Here is a 22,920-nt window from a genome sequence, read left to right on the forward strand (position 1 = left end):
GGGGCCACCTGGTGTCCGGTGCGGCTCGCCGACGACCCGGTGCAGGCCGCTGACGAGTCGGGTGAGCTGCGCCCGTCCGTCCTGACGGGGCGTGCTGGTGCGTACGTGGGTACCGCAGGTGCTGCCGGTGTCGCCGGGGCCACCTGGTGTACGGTGCGGCTCGCCGACGACCCGGTGCAGGCCGCTGACGAGTCGGGTGAGCCGCGCCCGTCCGTCCTGACGGGGCGTGCTGGTGCGTACGTGGGTACCGCAGGTGCTGCCGGTGTCGCCGGGGCCACCTGGTGTACGGTGCGGCTCGCCGACGACCCGGTGCGGGCCGCTGACGGGCTGTGTGTGCCGCGCCCGTCCGTCCTGACGGGGCGCGCTGGTGCGTACGTGGGGACCGCATATCGAGCCAGCCTGTCCCGGTATCGCTGTAGGAATTTTACGGGGTCTTCGTGCTCCTGCCCTCCGAACTCCGTGTCGCAGGTACAGGTGGCGAAAAAACCCTGCCGCGGCATGAGATGTTGGCAACCCTGGCAGAAGGCATGCGTGGCATACCCCTTCCATGTCTATGCTTATCGCTCTGTCACGGCTCATGTTCATGCTCATGTTCGGCGCGTAGCAGCTGCGCAGCTGCGCCACCTGATCCGTGTGCGAGGCGCGCGGACTTCCGCTCCCACAGCCGTTATCTCGCCTGGCGCGTAATTTGATGCGCGTCTGGCGTGTAACTTGACGCGCGCCTATCGCCAGGTGCCCGCTCCTTTGGCTGTCTGCGCGTCGCGTCCGTTTCCGCGCGATTCCCGACTTCCTACGCGAGCCCTTACTGGTACACTAATTTGAGAAAAAAATTTGAAAAATTTGAAACAAAATTTGGAAATTAATTTTTAGAAAATGAAAGCCACACTAGTTGGGCGCCAATTTGACGCCGTCCCCGCTACCTCTGAGTATTTAGACGTGATTTTGTTCAGTTCGTGATCTCAGGGAAGGTTCGGCCTTGTGGCTAGAGGTAGGAGTCAACGCAGTAGGGCCCCCCGAGCTTTTGAGGCCACTCGGGACGCCTGAATAATAACACAAAACTTCTTCAGATAGTTCGTGAATTTAATACAGCACAGCCCAATACATGGTGCTGCCCGTTCTGGCCGTAACGGTTTGCCCGACGCGACTAGTCACACGCGCAGCTCACCTCCTCAGTGGCGGCTCACGATTCTTATGCGCGTGAGGGGCAGACTCGTTTACGTGATGCGAAAGTTACAAAAGACACTCTGACATGGCACACGATATTTTGAAGCACAATACACTACACTAATACCTACCTCTGGATTAAGTTTGGTGGCGCACTGCCGTACGACGGTGATACATAAGCCCTGACATGACGAATTACACTTAGGCGAACAACTATTCCACTAATACATTACACTTGATAAACTGGGCTAGCAGCACGTAGGCCCGTGTCTCCGGCGACTCTACGTGGTGTCTAGGTGTGTCCCAGGGACTGAATCGTTATTAAGTCTGATAGCACGTGTCGCCTGCTGGCTGCCCCGTGCGGGCCAAAACTAAATAGCCGGTAGGCTAGGTTGGGCGTGAAGCGCCGACGTGAAATCACATAATCTCCCCACAGTACTTACGTATGACGTGGAACACTCATCTTGAGCACTGATTGAATTAAGTTAAGTACCTCATGGTAAATTTAGGCCGACCGCGGAACTGTACAAAAGGTTGAAAAGAAATTACACTATGGAAAACTACATGTCGGTGAATGCAAAGTTTGAAGGTTCCGCGTTGCGCGCAGGCTGCCGGCCTGGTTGAGCTCTCGAAGGACACTAGCGGTGTCGCCGCGCGCGACAACCCTCCCCCGCCAGCCCTCCCGCGGAAACGTGTGAATTTCGCGGGAAACTGAACCGGCCAGGTTCGGGACAAATCGCACATTGAAACATGATTTTGCAAAGACTTAATTATTAATTAATAAAAAATAATGTTTAATAAAATCCTATGGAAAAACATAATTATAACAATTTGTTGTAGTGCGGCGGAAGGATATGCCACACCCGGCCGGATCCTTCCGCCGGCGCAGCACTCGTTGCATGGCGTTCGCCTCGTTGCACGAACTGCACTTTGCTGCGCGCACGGGCGCGTTCGGTGCACACGCTTTTGCGAGACGTTGATGAGGCATAGCGGTCTATGCGACAGAGGATCATTGGCGGTCGGCGTCAGTGAGTATTCGGGTATGTCCAGAAGGATGTGTGAATCGTAGGCTTCCCGCTCAACGCCGCATCAGTGCACATCATGAAAATTAAAAAATTCCATATCTCCTAAAGTATTTGGAATTTCTGATCTCCGCCGGGTTTAATGAAAAGAGGAAGTTAAAGAGCACAGAATAAAGGTATTTTCGGATTTTTTAAGTTTTTTTTTAAAAAAATCGCCAAAAAATGAATATTAAAAAATTCGATATCTCCAAAAGTAATTGGAATTTTTTATCTCCGCAGGCGGTTCTGAAAAGAGGACGTAAGATAGCATATAATGAAAGTTATTTCATATTTGTACGATTTTTTTTGGCGCTAATCCGTACAATACAGATTTACCCGTAAAAGTAGTATAATTATTTCAGAACAATGTTGACATAAAATCCCAAAATACACCATAAATTTGATAAATACACTTACCTGTGAAACGACACCGATGCTCCTTTGACAGATTTTTCATTACAACCGTAGGCAACACATTTCTGAACCCATTTCACAGGCAGCTGCACATAGCTTCAATGTATCCTAATAGCAAAACAACAGAAAACGGCCCACAATCAGCTGTTCGCGGCGGGAGGACATGTTTGCCTCAACTTTCAGAAGGCATGCTGGGTCTATGTTATATATACGTCGTTGTTTCTTCCTGTGTTTGTTTAAATTCAAAAAACAAATACATAGATATATATATATAAAAGACATAGAGAAGAAAACCAATGACCTGAGGAAAACCTTTGGTAAATGCATAGAGGTAATATGGGTAGAGAGAGCGTGACGTCACAAATGCGTGTTCAACATGGTTGGCTCGAAAAACACGTGACTTAAGGACGATTGCTGTTGTTGACATATCGCATCGGGGCGAAAATACGTGTTATGTGCTAATTTTTGAAAATGGTTCTGTATTGCTGTGCGTTTGGATGCAAGTCAATACATCATAAAGGAAGCCAGCTAAGTTTTCACAAGTAAATATGCTTATTTACGTGAATATTAGCATTAAAATACGCTGGTGTTTGGTACTTGAGAGCTATAATTGGCTTTTTATCTCTCAGTTTTAATCTTTTTCAGTTTTCCGAAGGATGAAAACCGTAGAAGGTTGTGGGAAATCAAAGTAAGACGACAAGATTTCAAAGCAACTTCGGCGACAAAAATATGTTCCAAACATTTCGAAGAGGAGTGCTTCGATACAGTGAAGTTTGGTGGTACATGGCTAAAGAACACTGCTGTTCCCACAATTTTCGATTTCCCTCCGCATTTGCTTACCACTCTAAACCCGAGGAAACCAGTCAAACAGTTGTGTTGTAGAGGAATGTCACGACACTAATGGAAAGAGAAGTAAACAAGGTTATGTCCGAGATACGACAAAGGCGACATACTCGTCCGAAACGTATGTGTCAACAGAGGCAGAAGGTAAAGAAATACATCACTTAACAAAGTTATAATCATATTTCACCTAAATGTGCAACAAAGTATTGCATCCACTTGTTGTGTAATCATTTCGGCTAGTGATCTCCGGATAGTTAATTGAATGCATCATTGTTATACATTGATATAATATGCAACACAATGTTGTAACCTAGCTATTCTATTTGAGTAAGTTATAGGCCTACACAAAGCAATATTTTTTTATATTTATTTTTATTAAATTCCTAAATAAATTTGGAGTACAAGTCTCATTGGATGTAAAATAAGTCAATAATAATAATAAAATTTTATATATATAACATAAAATAGGTAAGACAGATAAGTAAAAGATACAACATACAAAACAATATAAGAGTATACCTAAAGATGTAAAGGATAAATTAGTACAAATGTACATAAAAGAGTAATAATTATATAAATAAACAGACACGAACAGATCCTTTGAGAACTCCATGGTAAATGATCCGAGTATTAGAAGTTGAATTTGTTCATGTCATGTTATCTTTTGTAATTACACTTTGTATTCTAGAATTAAGGTAAGATTTAAGTAAATTTTTGAAATTATTTCTTATTCTATAGTATTCCAGTTTTTAAATAAGGATTTCATGATTTACACAATAAAGCCTTAGGTAGGTCATAAAAATTTTAATAACACCTTAATGATTATTTAGAGCTAAGATTTCCGTGGTTAGTTTAAATATTGCATTATCAGTAGATTTATTCTTTTCAAAGCCTAATTAAGACACAGTTAAAGTATTATAATGCATTATAGGTTTTAAAAGTCTGGTGGACTCAAGGAACAAATGTGTTACAATTTAAAAACAAAGAACATACATTTACAAGTTTTTGGAACATTAATTAAATTAACCTTAAAATAAATATATTCCTTCTTAAGTAACTGTGTAACTACTTTGCAGATTTTTTCGATTAACAAGTTTTTTCCAGCCATGTTTGGTAAAGTATTTTCTCTCAAATTCCAATACATCCACCAAACCAACATTACTATAACTAGGTACCACAAATTAATTTAACTTACTGTTTTTGTTTAACTTCGTTATTGACATGTGACTCAAATTTCAGTTGGTGCTGATGTAGGATACCCACTACTACTACATCCTTGGTTTAAGTGAGCCTTGGAAGTTGCAGTTGTAAATTTCTGAGGGCATTTTAACTTTCATTATGACTTTACACCTAGAGTAAATACCATACTATGCTTATCAATTAGTATTACATCCACGATTGATACAGTGAAAATGTTTAACAAAACTGGTGCACTATTGATATTTTATTGATGACTTTCTTTATGAGTAGGCTTATGATAGTAGTGTTTTAATGCACACACGTTAGCCTATACTGATTTCATAGAGTGTGACTTGATATGTTTTGTAGAATTATGCATAAAATACTATCTATCTGTGGCACGCAATTGGGTTGTGGACTGCCTGGTTGCCATCCCCTCTTCTCCCACTCTATCCTCCTTCACAGTACATTATCCTTTATTATGTCCACTAATGGCGTTCTAAACTTGTGTGCTAAATTCATGATTATCATTATATAATAAATTCTATCTGTCCTTGCTACAATGAATGAAAATTAGTCAATTTAACCCCTGTAATGTTTTACTAGATGGTGTCAACTATCATATAAAAAAATTTATTTAATTTATGTCACTTCTGTGTAGTGTCTGTTTTGTGTTATTTGATCGAGATGTGAGTTTTGTGTTCAAATTGTGTGTTGAATATTTTTTCATTAGTTGTGCTCTCAACAGGTGGCACCAGTTATGTTTCTCCAAGATACCAATACATTGGTGACTTAAATGAACAGGATATTCAGTCTCCGAGGAAGGCCAAGAAGTTTCTTGCTATTGTGAAAAATGGACTAAAGAACCACAGAAATAAGTGTAATGCACTGAGGATGAGAAAAAAAGACTTGTGAAGAAGTTTATAATTAAAACCACTACGAAATTGCAATGCATTAAGCACTAGCCTTTACATTAATCAGTAAGTTCGGTCTAAAGTCATAATATAACTTTTGCATCACAGTAATGCAACAGTTACACAAAGCAATATTATTTTATTTATTTGTATTACTTTCCATAAATCTATTTGTAGTACAAGTCTCACTAGATGTAGAATAAATCAATTATAAAATTATGCACAATTCATACAAAACTAATTCACAGATTCACACACACAATACAAGGCATAAACAAAACGTACACGTGGAAATGGTGAACTGCGCTATCACATCTATTCAAGGGCGCCCATAGGATGAAAAGGGGGGGGGGGGGGTGAGCAGACCTTCAAAAAGTGCCAAAAATTACTAAAATTTGCCAAAAATCTTCAAAAACACCTAATTTTTTTTCTTTTCCTGAAAGCTATGGTGAGGGGGGCATGGCCCTCGCCTGACCATAGGTATGGGCGCCCTTGTATTTATTACAGTGCATTTTAAAGGAGCAAAATTATTCAATAACCTACCGCAGAACATTAAGGAAATAAAAATTTTTCAACAATTTAAAAAAAAAAGTTTTTAACTTGCTACTTCAAGAATGCTACTACTCCACAGCAGACTATCTAAATAGAACAACATTAACTTCCACTTTATACCTACTTTATTTTTGATTATTTATAAATACAATTTCAATGTTTACGAGATACAGTACACTCCCGATTATCCGCGAAATTAAGTGGCGGGGCCACAGCGGATAGTGAAAATCGCGGATAATCCGCAAAAGAGCCGAAAAAGGGAAACAAAAAAGGAAATATTAATTTCAACTTAATATATTAAAAATTTATTTACAGTAAAAGTTACAATTTACAGAAAAAATTATAAAATAATGCTAAAATTGTAGTATTTAACTGAATAATTAACATACAATAAATTTCACTGATATAAACATAAAAGTGCTCGGTACTTACTTCGTAACAAGGATACAGTACATACTGTACGTACTCAGACACTTCATTAGACATTAAAAAGCACAACTCTTAAAATTTACAACTTTTTGGAAAAAAAAATCAGTCAGTTGCTTTTGTATCTTGCTTTGGAAACATCTTTTCTTAATTCTTGATTGAATTTCCGCAACATAAGTTTTTCAGCCAACTGCGCATCGTCGTCTTGTTCCTCTAAATAGTGAAGCAATGCGACGATGTGTTGCCAAGCCGCTTCGTGAGTCATCTGCGCCTTCGCACTGAGCTCGCCTGTGGTGGTTTACTGTATACTGCACACCATACACTCGTCAGTAGAGTTCAAATTTGCTCACTTGTAATAAAATACAGATTTACATATGTACTGTATTTGTTTCGTAGCATGCGCGGATAATAGGGAGTTTACTGTAATTCGTAATTCATATCTTGTACAATATTTGTCTCTACTGTATTACTACTTTAACTTTATGCATGTAGTAATGTTAAGATATGTTTTAATTGTATTGTAAAATATGTAATTGTAACTGTACTACTACTGTTTAAATTGTAGGGCCTAACTGTATACAATTGTATTATTGTATCAAGCCTATACTTCTACTTGTATTAATGTTTCTGCAACCATTTTGTGTTAAACTTGTGTCAACTGTCAAATTTAAAATTTTATCTTTAGAAGCTGTATATGTACCTGTAACACCAGTTTTATTATTTTTTTCCCATGACTGGATTTTTGGTATTTTTAACTTTTACTGTTTGTATGTTAAATTATATTTCTTGATGTGTCCTATACCATTTGTGCAAATGTCTGTATGTTCAGATGGACTAAAATAAATAAATAAATTAACAATAAATTATTTTTATATATACACACACACACACAACACATCAGGTAAGACAGAGTTTCATTTGTATATGAAAAGTAGATTTTTAAGATCTTACTATATTTCACAAAGTCTTGATTTTATTTGAAGAGTTGTTAATGTTTTTACTTTTTTCATTTTAATTTATATATTTAATTTTTTTTAATTTTTACTATATTTTTTATAATAAATTTTATCTTCAAGGAGACCCGTATTTCTAGATTTTAGATATGTCTCTTTTAACTTGACAAGATTTAGCTATACCCTTTGTTAACCTTGGACAGTGATGTAACCGGGGGGGGGGGGGTGTTACGGAAACCCCCCCCCCCTTTTTCCCTTCAGGGTTTTAAAACAATAAGAGCCAGTGAAATCAAAATAAGAAAATTATAAGCAATACACAAGGTTACACAGGGATTAATTTGAAAGTATTATTGTAATCCTCATAGTGGCCTACAACAATGCATCCCTCCCCCCTCTTCCCACACAAATCCAAAATATAAAATGTTTATCTGTCTTTTCTCTAGCAAAATCACTACTTTAATTTATGTGTGTAAGTAATGGACTTATATAAGTGAATTGTTTCCTAAGATGTTAGTGTGACAGAGTTTTATTTAACTCAATGAAAAATATGTAAACAAAACTTAACCCACCCACCCCCCTTTTCATAAAAAACTGGACCCCCCTCCCATTTCACAAAATGGGACACCCCCCCCCCCCCTTCACAAAATCCTGGCTACGGCCCTGCCATGCATTTTGATATATAGATTTTTTGGGAGTACTACAGTATTTTATGGGGCAACAAGCATTGAAATGAAATAATAAAATCTTTTGAAAATTGTTATAAAGTTGTAAGAATCAGATTCAAACATTAAAGGCTCCCAAGATTTTGACTAAAGAAAATTATAGTAATTTAAGAGAGCTGTCATATATTTGTTTATATCTAACTTTTGTTATAGACTTATTTACATTACTTAAATTATAATTTATGTTCAAAACCTGTGGATCATGTTCAGACTGACCATTTAAAATAGCCCCTTTACTAAATGAATGATAATTTTTAGTTATTCTTAAATATATTACCAATAACTGTTGCTGTTGAGAATGTTATTCTATTTGGAAAATTACCACATTGATCATACTGTACGTTAAGAAAAGAAAATTTAGCAATTTTTTTGTGAGTACTTTCCACCATATAATTCACATTAAATCACCTCACAAAATAAAATAAAAGTTAACTGAAAAAAAAATTACATTTATTTGCCAGTAACCCTGCTAGGTGCTCCCAGCTATCCCTCACAGAGAGGTGGGTGACAGCACCTCTAACATTTTGATTAATTAAATTAAGAGTAATATTATTTAACTTATCTTAGGAACTATTTATTTTACTCATAATTTCAAAATTATAATCAAAAGTGGTTTCTATTTGAATTTTTTTTTGTAGAATCAAACTAGTTACTCACTAACCTATTTAAAAGTTATATTTTTTTGTATAGTATGTATTACAATTTAACAACAAAGAACACATGTACGTTTACAAGTTTTTTGGAACAATCATTAAATTATCATTAAAATAAAGAGGAACATCATCTTCCTTCTTAAGCAACTGTTTAACTACATTGCTGAATTTTTCACTCAAGTCTTTTCCAGCCTTATTTAGAGAAAATCCATGTTTGGTAAAATATTTTCTCTGAATAGCACATCTAACACTCCCAAAGGTATAAATACTCTCATTTAATGATCAGCGAACGCCTACAGAATCGTTACGTTCATGCTTTTGTAATTACGAATCTGAAACAAACTTTGAATTCCCGCGCAAATTATCCTTAAGTCACGTGATAGGTGTTGACCACACAGTTATACATGTCATGGTATAGCCAACGCTCCCTCTACCTATTATACCTCTATGGGTAAATGTATATGTGAACGGTTAAGACTAAACAATCTCATGATTCTGCACTTATGTGTGCGAAGTTACAATAAACATGTGGCAGAGAACTGAACATATTGGGGTGGAGGAATATTTTTGGGTAAAGTACGATGGGTAAGTAGGTATCCAATGACAGTCAAGCGACTCCTTGAGGGAGAATGCCAAGGGCGATCTCCCCCCTCCAATGTTTGTGCATTGTAGACTAAGATCCCGACTAAGGTTGACCTTCACAAATCTGTTTACAAACGAAATTTTTTTTTTATTATTATCATATTATAAGAATAAACATATCGTAAATAGGTTGCCTAATTGAATTAAGTCAAGGTTACCCTTAATTAAAATTAAGGTAATAAACATTTTCTTAACTTTTTTCTTATTTGTTAACAAAAATAAATCCATATTGATTGAGAGTAGGAAGCCTAAGGAAACGACATCCCTCGGCCTAAGGTCCCTAATTTCCTGTTTACGAAAATGTCCTGTTTTGCCAATGTAGCTCTCGTCGGTGAGGAGTGAGTTCAGGCCAACGTAGCCGGGACCGAAAAATACGGGACCTGGAGGGAATTTTACGTGGGGAGGAGGAACGGTAGGTAATTCCACGGATTACTCGGCGATTTCCGTTTCCACGAGCCCCTTTTATTTCCGTATAGAGAACCTGCCGCAGCCTGGCCGGCACGTCGCGGAACGAGCGCCCTCCCCGCCGTGACCCGGACTCCCGGAAATAAGTCTCGTCCTTAGAATACGTCCCAACACGAACAGAGGAGGTAACCCCGTAGCTAATGGTTCCGGTTACGATTGTTCCATATTGATTCACAGCGCGTACGCAGCCCGTCACGTAAGAGGAATAAAGACCAATGAGTGCTCGTACTGACTGAGATGTTCGGTGGTCCGGAGAGGCACTTACACAGCCTATAATGTAGGCAGGAGAAGTCCTGGAAAAACTCGTAAAACTGAGTACGTCCAGCGATATAACGAATGCAGCTCAGCTGCAGAGACGACCCGTGACGTTTCACTGTCGGCGAACTTCGAGATGAGAAACGCGTCTCCCGAGCAGCGCGGAGCGGAGCGCACGTCTGCTCGCTCTTGCGTCTCGTTCACCACTGCCGTCCCCCGCCCGCTAGCGGGCCGAGGCCCGCGGGCCGCGGAGGAGGGGTGGGGAAATCGTCCGGCGTGAGAGAGGCCCGCCTCGCGGTGCGCCAGGCTGCGATTACATTACTAACATAGCATTAGCACTTGAAAGAATCACAGAATTATTAAAACATGACAAGTAATTAATTAATAAAACGAAATACACATGAATTAATTAGTTACGAATAAATGACAAGTGAAGTATTCACACAATGTTTCAGACGTGAGAGTTTTGTTACGTTACAAAATACACGCAATTGTGGAGGCTCGTGACCACTTAAAAGTACATAATAAGCATAATTATTTACAACACAAAAAAAAGCCCACTGGCATGCTAGGGCGCACGCGGGTGCGTCCCTGACCGTAGAACTTCACAGACGGTGCACTGGGGGGACAAACCTCCCTTAGGACCACGTCGGTGGACAGGTACGGCCTCTGCATCTGGGAGGGTACGACGACTGTCGTCAGAACAAGAAAAGGTTGGGTTGTCTATCTTTGTCTGGTCCCTACTATAGAATTTCCAGGTATGAACATGTAAGTAGATAATATATATTTACACTTGTATGTTTTTTATTGAAATATATGTAAATATAAAGATAATTTTTAACGAACACGATGGTATTAATTTGTATAAGTAAATTTGGTCAAGACTTGTAGTTGTCGTAATTTAAAACAGAATGTGTCAGAGAAACATTGCACGAACTATTCAGAGTGATAGACAAGGATGCAGCGTAGCAGCTGTTCGTGATGTAATTACTGCTTAAAAGAGAGTGCACATGAACATTTTCATACATGAATTACCCTTTACACACCTTTTGGTTTCTAGATCATGGATTATTAAATCTACCAATACCTTTAGTAGTACATATTCATATGTTTTTCATTAAAATGTGAGCTCGACTCGAAAGTGTTCTTAACACGATGGCTGACCTCCGTAGCGTAGTCGGATGCACACCGGCTTATTGTGCGAGGGGTCCTGGGTTCGAGTCCCGGGTAAGGCATGGGTGTAATATTTACATGATGATAATTGATTACCTACGAATTACTAATGATGATTCCACTATGACACAATGGCCCTTTGCCCAATTGGCGTCAAGCTGTAGGCCACGCATAATGTTAAAAAAAAAAAAAAAAAACATAATGGAATTATCCCGTCCTGGTCCTACTCTCTGGTTCTTACATCTCGTATTTCGGTGTGTGGTCTTTGGTTTTTTCATTGGCGTTTTGAGAGGTAATGTTGTTTGTTTTAAAAGCTGAACTTAACAAATTTAAGCAATTAATTCAAGTTTTGTAGATCGTATAAATATTTATTTAAGGAATAATGGTTGTAGTGTCTATATTGCAGTTTTAATTAATTAGGTTGATAAATTATTTGTTAACTGCAATTTGTCTTAAGTTAACATGGTCTGTAAGAGACTTAGAGACTGTTTTTGAAAGGTTTTTCAGGAGAATGGCTGATAAAATAATATTGGTAGTTTGTCCCAGTAGTAACGTCGTTGTTGTTTCATACATTTTGGAACTAAAGGAGTTTCCTGATTTGTGAGTTTATGCTAGTAGTCTTGCTACAAACCCTGTTAGAAATAGCAGTAAATAGAATGTCTTTAGGATAGGCTTGACAATTGCAGAGGGCTGGATTTTTGACATGGTGGAAGCTATAGATGCGTGCCTTATAGATTTTTGAGAAAGCTTATAAAAAGATGCCACATGGCATAGTGAGGAAGATGGATATATCTATGAATGAAAAGATGGTAGTAACATAACTGGGAGATTTCTTTAGGGTTAAGCTGGAATCGCAATGCCCCGACGGGTCCGACACGACAGGCCCGACAAACTGTCATGCAGCATCTCAGCACGACAGATTTAAAAGCGTAGGGTCACAATACCACGACAAAAATAACCCGACGATTTTCAATTTGGCCTTCGGCAAATCGTGCCAAGCTAAATACTTCAATTAAAATGCATTATAGAATGCGCTAAAAACAAAGTAGGCTCTTTTATTTATTATTGACAGTTGAAGTGCAAAAAAATATTTAGTCGTCTGCGATACGAAGTAAGGTTAAGTTGTTTTGTAAAACAAAGAGTAAATTATTATACTTACAAGGAAACAAGATAAAGATATGTCAGTGAGGGACAGAAAAATACTCCTGATGTTAGCTGTGCGAAGAATTAAAAAGATGGATTCTAAAATAACGTCTTTAACCATAAAGACTGTGATATCTATTTATGTTTATACAAACAGACTAAGGCAAGCTACAAATTTTTCAATTTACCCACACGTAAAACGAAATTTCACTTTTCAGCAAAAAGTTTTACCAAGTAGGTAAATATTTTTGAAATTTAGTTCTGTACTGTTTCCTTTCCGTTGCCGTTTTCTTTTCTGTCGGTCAGCCCGACACAACGAAATTAGAAATAGAATCTATTCCTTGCGGGGCGTCGGGGTGCGTATTTTGTCGGGCTGACGTCACGGCGAGCTTGTATTTCATTGGCTATTGAACTTGTCGGGCCTGTTGTGTCGGGGCCGTCGGGGCATTGTAATTCCAGTATTATGAAGCAAAGGGTTAGGTTTGGGTAAGGGTCAGGAGAGTTTCGTTTACGTATAAAAAGAACAACTCTAAAATACTTTGTTTATGCTTTAATATGTTTTCGAATCATTTGGAACTACTGTGTGTGCGCGCTTGCAAGGATGGTGGACGGATCAATTGGAACCGATGGACTGGCGAAACTGATGGCTTACATCATGTTGGACTGTGGACTCGACAGCCTTCAGTCCGAACTGCCGTTTATGGGAACAGCATCTCGCCAGTCCAAATGTCAGTTTAAACAATCAGTCCATCAGCAGATTATGACAGAGGTTTTTGTTTCTACTCTTTGGTTGCTTTTCAATGTTTTTTTCTAACTAAGTATAACTACAATTGCAACATCAAAAGAGTTTTCCGTATTTGACGATGAAACTATACAAGCAACATCAACTACAAGACTGATTATAAGTGGGGAATGCTTCTGTTTGGTCTGAACTGAGCACCTGCACTGATTGTGTGTGTAAAGGGCCTCGATTCATTCCAAACTGTCCGTTCGGCAGACCTGTCCGAACTGGGAGCTGGACTGTCTTGTGCCGGGGCCTTTAGAGGGGATTGGGATACTTCATGTAGTTTTCAGTTTTATAGAGTTATATATTAAATAATTTTACTACGTGACTCAAAATATTATTTTTAATGCAAATGTCAGAAATCAAAGATTCTGTAATGAAATTAGTTATTTAAAAAAACTACAAACATACAAACAAAAATAGAAACTTTAAAATTTCCCATATAATTTCAATACAATCTTCTTATTAACTCCATTGATTATCAAAACAAGACCTTTGTTTACTAAATTTCTCCAAAACAAACACAGATACCACACGGAAAATAAAAAAATGGCCACATCAATAACACACATTGTAATGAAAGCTATAAACTGTGATTTCTCAAAAAAGATTAGGGATTTAGAAATGCTGTTTTCAGGGTAAATACATGCCTCTAATGTTCAAAAATATATATTACAATTTTATTTTCACTTTATATAAAAGCCTCTCTGTAAGAATATTAGCTAAATTATTTATTGTTAGCATCTTTGTATTTCTTTGTTATTTTTCCGAATAGCAATGCTTTCTCAGTTATATTGGAAAACTAGGAAACCTTTTTATCAACGTCAGCCTGCACTGGCATTCATTTTGTGTCAAATAAATTTTTGAATTAACTACTCCACAAATGATTTCCTGCATTAATGTTGTCTTTCCTGCAGGTGAGAGTGACGAAGATGTCTGGAATAGCTATTGCTAGACTGGCTGAGGAGAGGAGGGCTTGGAGGAGGGAACATCCTTTTGTAAGTTTATATTGTTCTTGTGTTCAGCGTAGTGTGGTCTGTTTTTGACAAATTGAAAATACTTGTATTTGAGTCTCAGCTATTATACCTCAATTAAACTTCCTTTAATCTCCACCTTTGAAACTCCTACAACCTCTCGCGTCAATCACCTTCCCCTCAACCCTGGGCCAACTCTCCCAAACCGGAGTTCCTCCCTCCCTTTTAAATTCCATCCATGGGCTCTACAAGCCCTCTGCAGCCTGTTCCCAGCTTGCCACAGCCTGCTTTCCCCTGACAGCTCTAAATAGCCTCACCAGACTTTCTGTTTGCCTCCTCTCTTTAGCGAACCCCGCCCAAGGTTTGCACCCACCAAATATGGTCTGTGCATCTATCTCCTATCCCCTCCGCAGTCTCTCTTTGCTCGCATACACTTCCACACCACACACTGCACTTGTTTCCTCCACCCCAGATATTAGTATTCATCCGCCCCTACTCTCTCCTGCCTCTTCTCTCTCGCTGCAACTCGTTTCTTATAAATCTTTGCAGTCTCGTCTTGCTGACTTGTAACCTCCTCCCATTCTCTTCTGGCCAGCGCCCCAACATTGCAAAGTCCCGTCGCAGTCTTACATGTGTTACTGTACTGGTCGTCTACTGTAAAGAAAATCAGATAACGTACATGTTTACCGCCGTGTGGCATGTACTGTTGTCTGCTTTGTTTGTGTACATTCAACAAGTCTCTGTGAAAGACTAACCTGAGAAGTAAAATGCCCCTAAGTGTTAAGTTAACTATTTATCACGATACGGTTGTGAGGGAACTAACATCACCTGCCACTGAATCCAGGCCGGGAATCAAACCTGGGACTTGTGGCCACCAGCCATGAGCTCCAATCAGCTGTGTTGTTGCCAGGCTTAAGAATTTTGTGGGATACCAGAATACAGTTACACTTTCCAATAAAAAGAAGCGACGTTCAAATATACATGCACCATCCTCAATTACCTTCAACCGTTATAGTGCATTGTGTTATTAGATTTTCATTAGATAGTTTTGAGAGCTTTCTTGAACCTTATCAAAATGGTCTCTTTGCAGGGTTTTGTTGCACGGCCCATGAAGAACCCGGATGGGTCGTTGAATCTGATGAACTGGGAATGTGCCATCCCTGGTAAAAGAAATGTAAGTTTTCATATAATATTGTATATATATGTTAAGCATGATCATACATTTTTCTCGTATGTTAAATATATAATAATTTATAACATCTCAGTGCAGTAAATTATCAATTAATGGACATTAGGGTAATAGATACTAAATCTAAGTGTTATTGTAATTTGTTGAGTTTAAATTTGCAAAATGGATGCTGACCTTGCGTTTACACAGGTTTCCACGTTACTGCTAGTGCGCCGTAGTAAGTTCCTGCACATGCAGGCTCTACTTTATATCCTAGTGCTGCATCTTGTGAATACATCAGTAATGTGGTTTTAGGTTGATGGGAGTTGTAAGGTCACAATGATAAAGATAAAGATAAGTCTTTAAATCATATGCACCTAGTAAAGTGTGAGTGCGGGATGTTTACTTTTATTAGTGGTATATGTGCAAACCATTGGGAAAGAAAATCACAGTAGTTTTAAGATTGGGTACTGCCCGCAGTCGTGTAGGAGTTTGCATGAAATTGGAATAAAAAAGTTAATTTTATTTTTGCAAGGGGAATGTTTCATTGTGTATTATAAGTTTTTCAGTTAAAATAGTTTTTATTTAAGTTTACACTTGGTTGTGTTTGCTGCCCTACACAACACTAGCCCTAAGGTAAGTAAAAGCCAATAATTGTTTTGTTTATATTAGTCCTTTAGGTGACTAAATTCGATGCAACCACAATTAAAAAAAAATACATTTCATATTCTGATAAACTAATTTGGTTAAACTTAAGTTAAAAAAATTGACACCAACTTTTGTCACTGCTAATTGCACTTGTATCACTGAGGTGGGTATTTTTATATTGTTCACGTATTTTAAGGTTGAAATTTCATTTTGCAGGTTTTTGTTAATCTTTTACGAGCTTCATAATTATGTTAACACAATGTTTGCTAGCTACGTAGGTATAAAAGTGAGCAGACCATTTTTACAATTTGCGAAAATAAAACCAGAGAAGTGTGCAGTTCGGGTCCATGCCGTAGATTTTTTGTGTAAACATCAGGATAAAATAATAAGTTTTTTATATTAGTATGTAATTTAATTATCAATCTCTTTAATGCAACTTGCATTTTCTATAATTCCGAGAATAAGAGACGACATCTTTAATTATTTTGTAATAACGCGCGTGCGCCTACACCGGTACAATGTCACAGGCAAATAAAATACTGCGTGACAAACACATGTACAGACATTATCTATCTGTTTTGGACTTTACCATTGTTTACTCATATTAATCTCATAGTTATTAGAGATTCAAATCTGACTATTTTGTTGTGCAAGTCTGTTGGACCAACTATCACTGTAATGAGCAAAGATGTTTTTACGTCAAAAATTATACGACAGTTATATATATATTTTTTCCATCGTAACTTAAAGAAATGTGTAAAGTTTTGTACATACTTTTTTGGTGATAATATAGTTGCCAACTATGTTCGTCCCAGTGGCAGTATGTAGTTGCTGGGCAGTAGTATAAGATCAGAATTTGTTGTAGAATTCCACATAGCTTTTACTATCGCTCTTATAAAGAGGTTTACAATTATATGAGAAGTGACTTTTATGTTATCAGGGGTATGGAGTTTATTACAGACTCAGTTTTAGTGGGGTAATGTGATGGTAAGAATTGATAACATACTAATTGTTAAAAATATTTATCATTTAGAATAATCAATTTTAGTGTGTATTGTAGTAGTTGTTTTCAAAGATTGTGTTTTCTTGGTGATTTAAAATTTGACTTCTTGCACAATAGTAACTGTTGGTTTTTTAAAATAAATGGCATGACTTTCTGGATTGGTGTAACCGTTACGTTAGTTTTCAGTAGTTTTCGTCCTGGTGGTTTGAGACACTAACCTGTTAATACATATGAGGCCCTGGGAAAATATGTTTTTTTATGCCTTAAATTTAGATAAATGATTCATAATTGATTTAAAGATTTTTTTTTTTTTTAATAATAATTTTGAGGGTTCATGTTGGCAGGCCAAGTTCCCCTTATTTCTCTTTTATGATTCCCGTATTTTAAGTATGTAAGTTATTAGCACAGTGTTCTCTTAGCAGTGAATATATGTGTGTGTCCTTAAAGTAGTATTTAGTTTACCATGCACAGTTCAGTAGAATTTTATGTGTAGTGCTAGTAGGAAAAGCTTGGGGGGGGGGGGGGGAGGGGGAAATAATGTAAATTGGTGTGACGCCTTATTTCAATTTCATTAAATATTACCATTTATTATCATTAACAACCATATCAAAGGTAAGTTTATTAATAAGCCAGACGGTACAACCTTTAACTTGTTAATGTCCTGGATTTACGTTGGACATGGCTTAATCAAAAGTCATTAGGTTTGTGACATGGTATGTTGGAATAATAGTAATAAATAATAATTTTATTTTTCAATGTCCAGTTTTTTTTTCTAGCTCAGGGAGAAAATTTTGAAACTACTTGCTCAACCTCTGGGTGTGAGACGATTTATATTGTGCTTATTATTGATAAAAAAAAAATATTAATAACTTCAATTCATTTGCGTCAAGAATGCGTATGCTATTACATTATAGTATATAAATTTAACTCTCATTCTAATTAAAAACAAATCATATCTGTACACTTACTTAAAATCCATCCAATCGTCCTATATTGATCAAGCATTATTCACAAAAAAACAAATTAAATATACATGGCCTTCCCAAAACCTTTCCTTCTTTTTTTTAATACATTCTCGTATCCCATTTCCATAGAGGTACTTAGCTTATAACACAGCAACAACGATCAAAAAAAATTAAATGCTGAGAGAAATACGACAAAGATAAAATAAATAAATGAAGTAATCACAAACTGCACAGATATGCAGTAACGACTGTGATGGTGACGTCACATTGGGGAAAGCAATGTAGGATTTTCGTCACCTTTCACAGCTTTGGTGTCATGTTGCAGACACCCTGGGAAAGTGGCCTCTACAAGCTGCGTATGATTTTTAAGGATGATTATCCTTCAAGTCCACCTAAATGCAAGTTTGAACCACCTCTGTTTCATCCAAATGTTTATCCATCAGGTTAGTTCATATAAAATGTACGTAACTGATAATTTATACTGTGTGAAAAAATTGTTCTAGCTTTAAGTGGTAATTAATGCAATATGGATTGACATAGGGTTGTCTGTTGTCTTTCAGAATCCTTAAAATTCATGTTGAAGAATCCTTTCTGAATCTGTGATTTTAGTTTTTTTATAGGTGGAGAGAATGGTGGTAATGGGACATTTATGTGTTTTTATTTATTTGTAATTTTTTAGTTTATGTATTGTAGATTTTTTGTTGCTTTTAGTGTGAGAAAATCTTAAAACCTGTCAAATATTCCTGCTTGTAATGAAGACAATAAACAGAATGTGTTACATAACCTGAGTTTTGGCATAATAAAGTGTGTCTATGTGTGTGCGTACTGCAGGCACAGTCTGCCTCTCTCTACTGGATGAGGAAAAGGATTGGCGCCCAGCTATAACAATCAAACAAATCCTGCTGGGCATACAGGATCTTCTGAATGAACCCAACATTAAAGATCCCGCCCAAGCTGAAGCGTACACCATTTACTGGTGAGTGCATGTCACTGGCTAGATGTAAAGAAAGCATATCAACAGAAACTCACTAGCGTTCAAATTTCTGCAATTTAGGTAACTCTTTTGATTATTCATGGGCAGATTATACATTATGATTAGGCCATTATCATCGGCACCTGTGCTGCAAGCTTATTAGATTCCAAATAAATCCCAGCAAAAATTAAATAGCAATGAAAAGTAACATTTATCAGTAGATGATGTGTATGTGCTTCGCCATGGATGTGTACAGGCAGAAAACACTTCCACTGCTTATCGTACATGAAGGGTGCAACATACCCTTTGTTAGTGCTGCTGTATGACATGACATATGATGAACCTATGTCAGCTTTTTAAATTTAGAATCTTTTATACATAGATCAGTCAGTAACTGAGTGGGTTTTGGATTTCATTGTTAACCCGTGAAATTATAGCAGGCCATATGAATGATTAATAACTCAATTAAATGAAATTGAAATTAATAAAGAAACATTATATTGACAACATTGACATTTTATTCGTTCAAAAGCCATGGTAAAAGTACACTATCTTGGGGAATGGTAGCAGGTATGAAGAAAAAATTGACCTAGTAACTTCAGAGGTTATCAGTATTGAATTTTTCATTTACCTACTTTATATCTAATATTTTTCTTAGAATTTTTTCTCTTGAATATTGAGTCCTTTGACTTAGAAGTTGATGGTATTAGTGATAGATATGGCTTATTACAAAATAATCATATTTGTTGCAAGAAAATTGAACCGGAAAAAAAAATGCTTTTAACGGAAAGTAAGGTAATGCATTTAACAATTTCATCTTTTTCACAACAGTTACAAGTAAAAATTCCTTTTCTTGGAAACTCACAAATTATAGACTAAAAATCACCTGTAATTTCTTATTTGCAATTAAAAATAGCTTATGCCTTTTGTCTTTTAATGTGTTCTGTTATGTCTTTTAAGTAGTTTCTATTCTGTATTTTTATGTTATAAATGTTGGCTTATCTTGGGCACTGCTTATTTGAACAAAATTATTTTAAAAATGAGATAGTAGGCATTTTTTGTGTATTAAATTTTCAAGAACTAAGTGTAAAACAGATGTACATAATTGTTGTATTTATGAGTTACTTACCTCACAAAACTTTATGATGTATGGTATTTAGTCTTAATCTGCAGTTGTGTGTCTATAATGGCAGTATTGCATTTTCAGTGAGTGGGCATACCGGCACATGCTATCTTGAACAGTACTGTATTACTTGATGATTCCTGCTCTTCTTTGCTGTGTTGATCAACTGCAGTGTTGTTGCGTTAACAAAGGCATGTGTGGTGTTTGCAGCCAGAACAGGCTGGAGTACGAGAAGCGAGTGCGGGCGCAGGCACGCGCAATGGCCCCACAGGAGTGAATCGTCTTTTGCAGCTCATGATCAGCAATGAAGAATTCTCTGTCAGATACAAGCTCTTTTTTGTGCTGTTAAATGCAAGAACTCATTGTGTGTGTGTTAAAAGAAAAAGACATTGCATATGCACATTTTATACCCAATTTAATATGTTAATGATTTAATTTTTATACGAACTGAAATGTAGTATTTTAACACCTAGCGAAGAAGTTTCATATGTAGTTCAAACAGTAATTAATTTAATTTATTCATTGTAGGTTAATGTTATGTAATGGGTTAGATTCTGAAGGTAGAGAGTCTCCAAACAAGTAGGTATTTTAACTATACATAGGCATTATATTTTCCTATAATAGACTTCTTAGCACATCTTAAGTCATGAAGTACAATCTTTTTTCTGTTTTTAAATAATCATCTTTTATTTTTAATGTACTTGAATGATTTATGGTAGTGTTTCAAATTGTACATCCATATGCATACTAGGTTAAATAAATGAGTGGTTTTCGTTATGTATTTGTGTTAGTGCTTTTTATGTTAGAATGAATATATACATAGCTAACATTTGTAATTCGAACCACCAGTGTAATTGTGGTTTTAAGACTGCATATCATCAGTATCGTAAAGCACTAAGATTGAATAAATGTTTTACATCATTGTTCTGGTTTTATTTTTGTGTAGTTATTTTACCCTAAAGATTATAAAAAAATTAAAATATCTCATTCTGGTATTCATAGTTACTGATGCATAGCAGTTAAATTCAAAGCTTAGCCAGTGTTGTAACAATGGAAGTGCGAACTTGTATACAAGAATGTATTAAATCTATCACCGGTCCATTATTTTCTTTAATTTATTAATTTCCTTTGATGTGTATAAGTAAAGAATATTTTGAAAACCATTTTTTTTAAATAATTTTTCTACTTAAATTAAGCACTTAAGCTGCAATATATAGCATTTTACAGCACACACAAGCGCACATCTTATTGTCAAAAGTTTTAATTCATTTATGTTAAAGATGACCAGATATACAAATTTTTTAAATTGATTCAAGTTCAATATTTATACTGATGATTTGCAGAAATATTTTATTTAGGTGCTGTAAAATTAAGTGTACACTGCAATAAGGTAACAAGCACACGGGCCGGGGCGGACGTGTGATCCCGCAGGGAGACTTCAACTTTTGTACTTCTGATTCATTCTGGTAACTATAATAATTCACTAAAACCTCTTTCCTCTCTCCACGTGCCACCGTGCCCTTTTCTGGTGCAGGGCTTATCCCGGTCGCTTTAATTTTTGCTCGCCACGGAACAAAGGTTCGCGACGCAGTCATCTTACGGTTCGGGCCGACTTCCGCGAACAGAACTTTACGTAATTCATCGAGAGTACGCCTGCCGACTGCAATCTTAAAGACTTTGCCACTTAATATTATCTTCGTGGTCCCGCGACTCACACAGGTGACCCCGGGCACGAATCTATCTACAGCTCATCACGGGAGTGGCCGTTAATCCACCCAAACTCTTCGTTGACCCACAAATCAATGTAGGGACCTTGTTTGCAAGTGTCGCAATGTAACGTCCATGTAATATGTAATTAATTATCAGTGCGAGTGTATGTAGTGCCAACGTATTTTTTTGTCCAGTGTAATAATTGTGTAACCTGTGCCCCCATCCACACTATGTGAGATGCGAGATTAAAAAACCAGCACCTAAATACCGTTTCTTTATTTCGTAAGCGCCTCCTGAACAATTAGGAAACAGTCCTCTATACTGTTTAGGGCCAGTGCTTGTTAGGAGTAGGGGCTCCCTCCCACCATCAATAGCCGTCGATCCTAGTGGAACACGCAGGGGCAAAAACCCACGACCACCTCGGTTAATCCTCGAATCAACCTGGCGCCCGCTGGAGATTTCCTTTAGAGCCACTGAAAACCACTAGGACCGCCACAGGTCTCGATCCCGAGACCGCGGGTAACGGCAGTCTGTAAAGTCGGTTTACGGACAATAATTTTATGTGATAACGTCATAAGAAAACATTGATGAAAAATTCCATACATTTTAATTTTCAAATTTAATTTACAGTTTTTGCAAATAATTTAAATTATTTGATTAAATGTAATTACGAACAATTAGTTAAAAATTCCGCCTTAAACTGTTTGACATTATAAAAGTTTTTCTCACACAGTGGTTGGCAGGTTCTTGCACGCTCGGCTCAGGAGGAACGTGACAATTTTTCGTGCGTGCAGCCGGCGTTCATCGATTTATAAGACGTTACCACGTCAAAAAATCTAATGATAAATTATGTGGCTGAAAGCTTGAAAAAGCTTAAATATTAGATTAAGATTAAAGTTGCAGTTACTTGTCAAAAATTAAGATAGGCCCCAGGCCTTAAGGGTAAACACTGGCATTCACAGAATATGGTGCTTCTAAGGGGGTTTACATGCTTGTATGATGCACATTGCGTG

At 37.3% G+C, this 22,920-nt stretch overlaps 1 protein-coding gene and 1 long non-coding RNA gene across 4 annotated transcripts; both read left to right on the forward strand.

Moving 5' to 3' along the window:
* Positions 1 to 2,976: 2,976 nt before the first annotated feature.
* Positions 2,977 to 7,416, forward strand: LOC134532826 (uncharacterized). The gene is made up of 3 exons (XR_010075189.1): positions 2,977 to 3,181; positions 3,269 to 3,626; positions 5,410 to 7,416. It is a non-coding gene; the product is annotated as an uncharacterized LOC134532826 (long non-coding RNA).
* Positions 7,417 to 11,677: 4,261 nt separating this feature from the next.
* On the forward strand, positions 11,678 to 21,119 carry LOC134532828 (SUMO-conjugating enzyme UBC9-A). Of its 3 annotated transcripts, none has more exons than XM_063369743.1 (6): positions 11,678 to 11,708; positions 14,261 to 14,341; positions 15,408 to 15,491; positions 18,427 to 18,544; positions 18,933 to 19,077; positions 20,408 to 21,119. In XM_063369743.1, exons 2-6 carry the CDS (start codon positions 14,276 to 14,278, stop codon positions 20,472 to 20,474), a joined length of 480 nt encoding a protein of 159 aa, XP_063225813.1. In that variant the 5' UTR covers positions 11,678 to 11,708; positions 14,261 to 14,275; the 3' UTR covers positions 20,475 to 21,119. The 3 variants fall into 3 exon arrangements, with proteins under 3 accessions (XP_063225813.1, XP_063225812.1, XP_063225814.1); XM_063369742.1 differs by lacking the exon at positions 11,678 to 11,708 and adding an exon at positions 11,913 to 11,948; XM_063369744.1 differs by lacking the exon at positions 11,678 to 11,708 and adding an exon at positions 11,996 to 12,016.
* Positions 21,120 to 22,920: the final 1,801 nt, after the last annotated feature.

Source organism: Bacillus rossius, chromosome 6 (assembly GCF_032445375.1).
Source record: "Bacillus rossius redtenbacheri isolate Brsri chromosome 6, Brsri_v3, whole genome shotgun sequence".
Lineage (NCBI taxonomy): Eukaryota > Metazoa > Arthropoda > Insecta > Phasmatodea > Bacillidae > Bacillus > Bacillus rossius.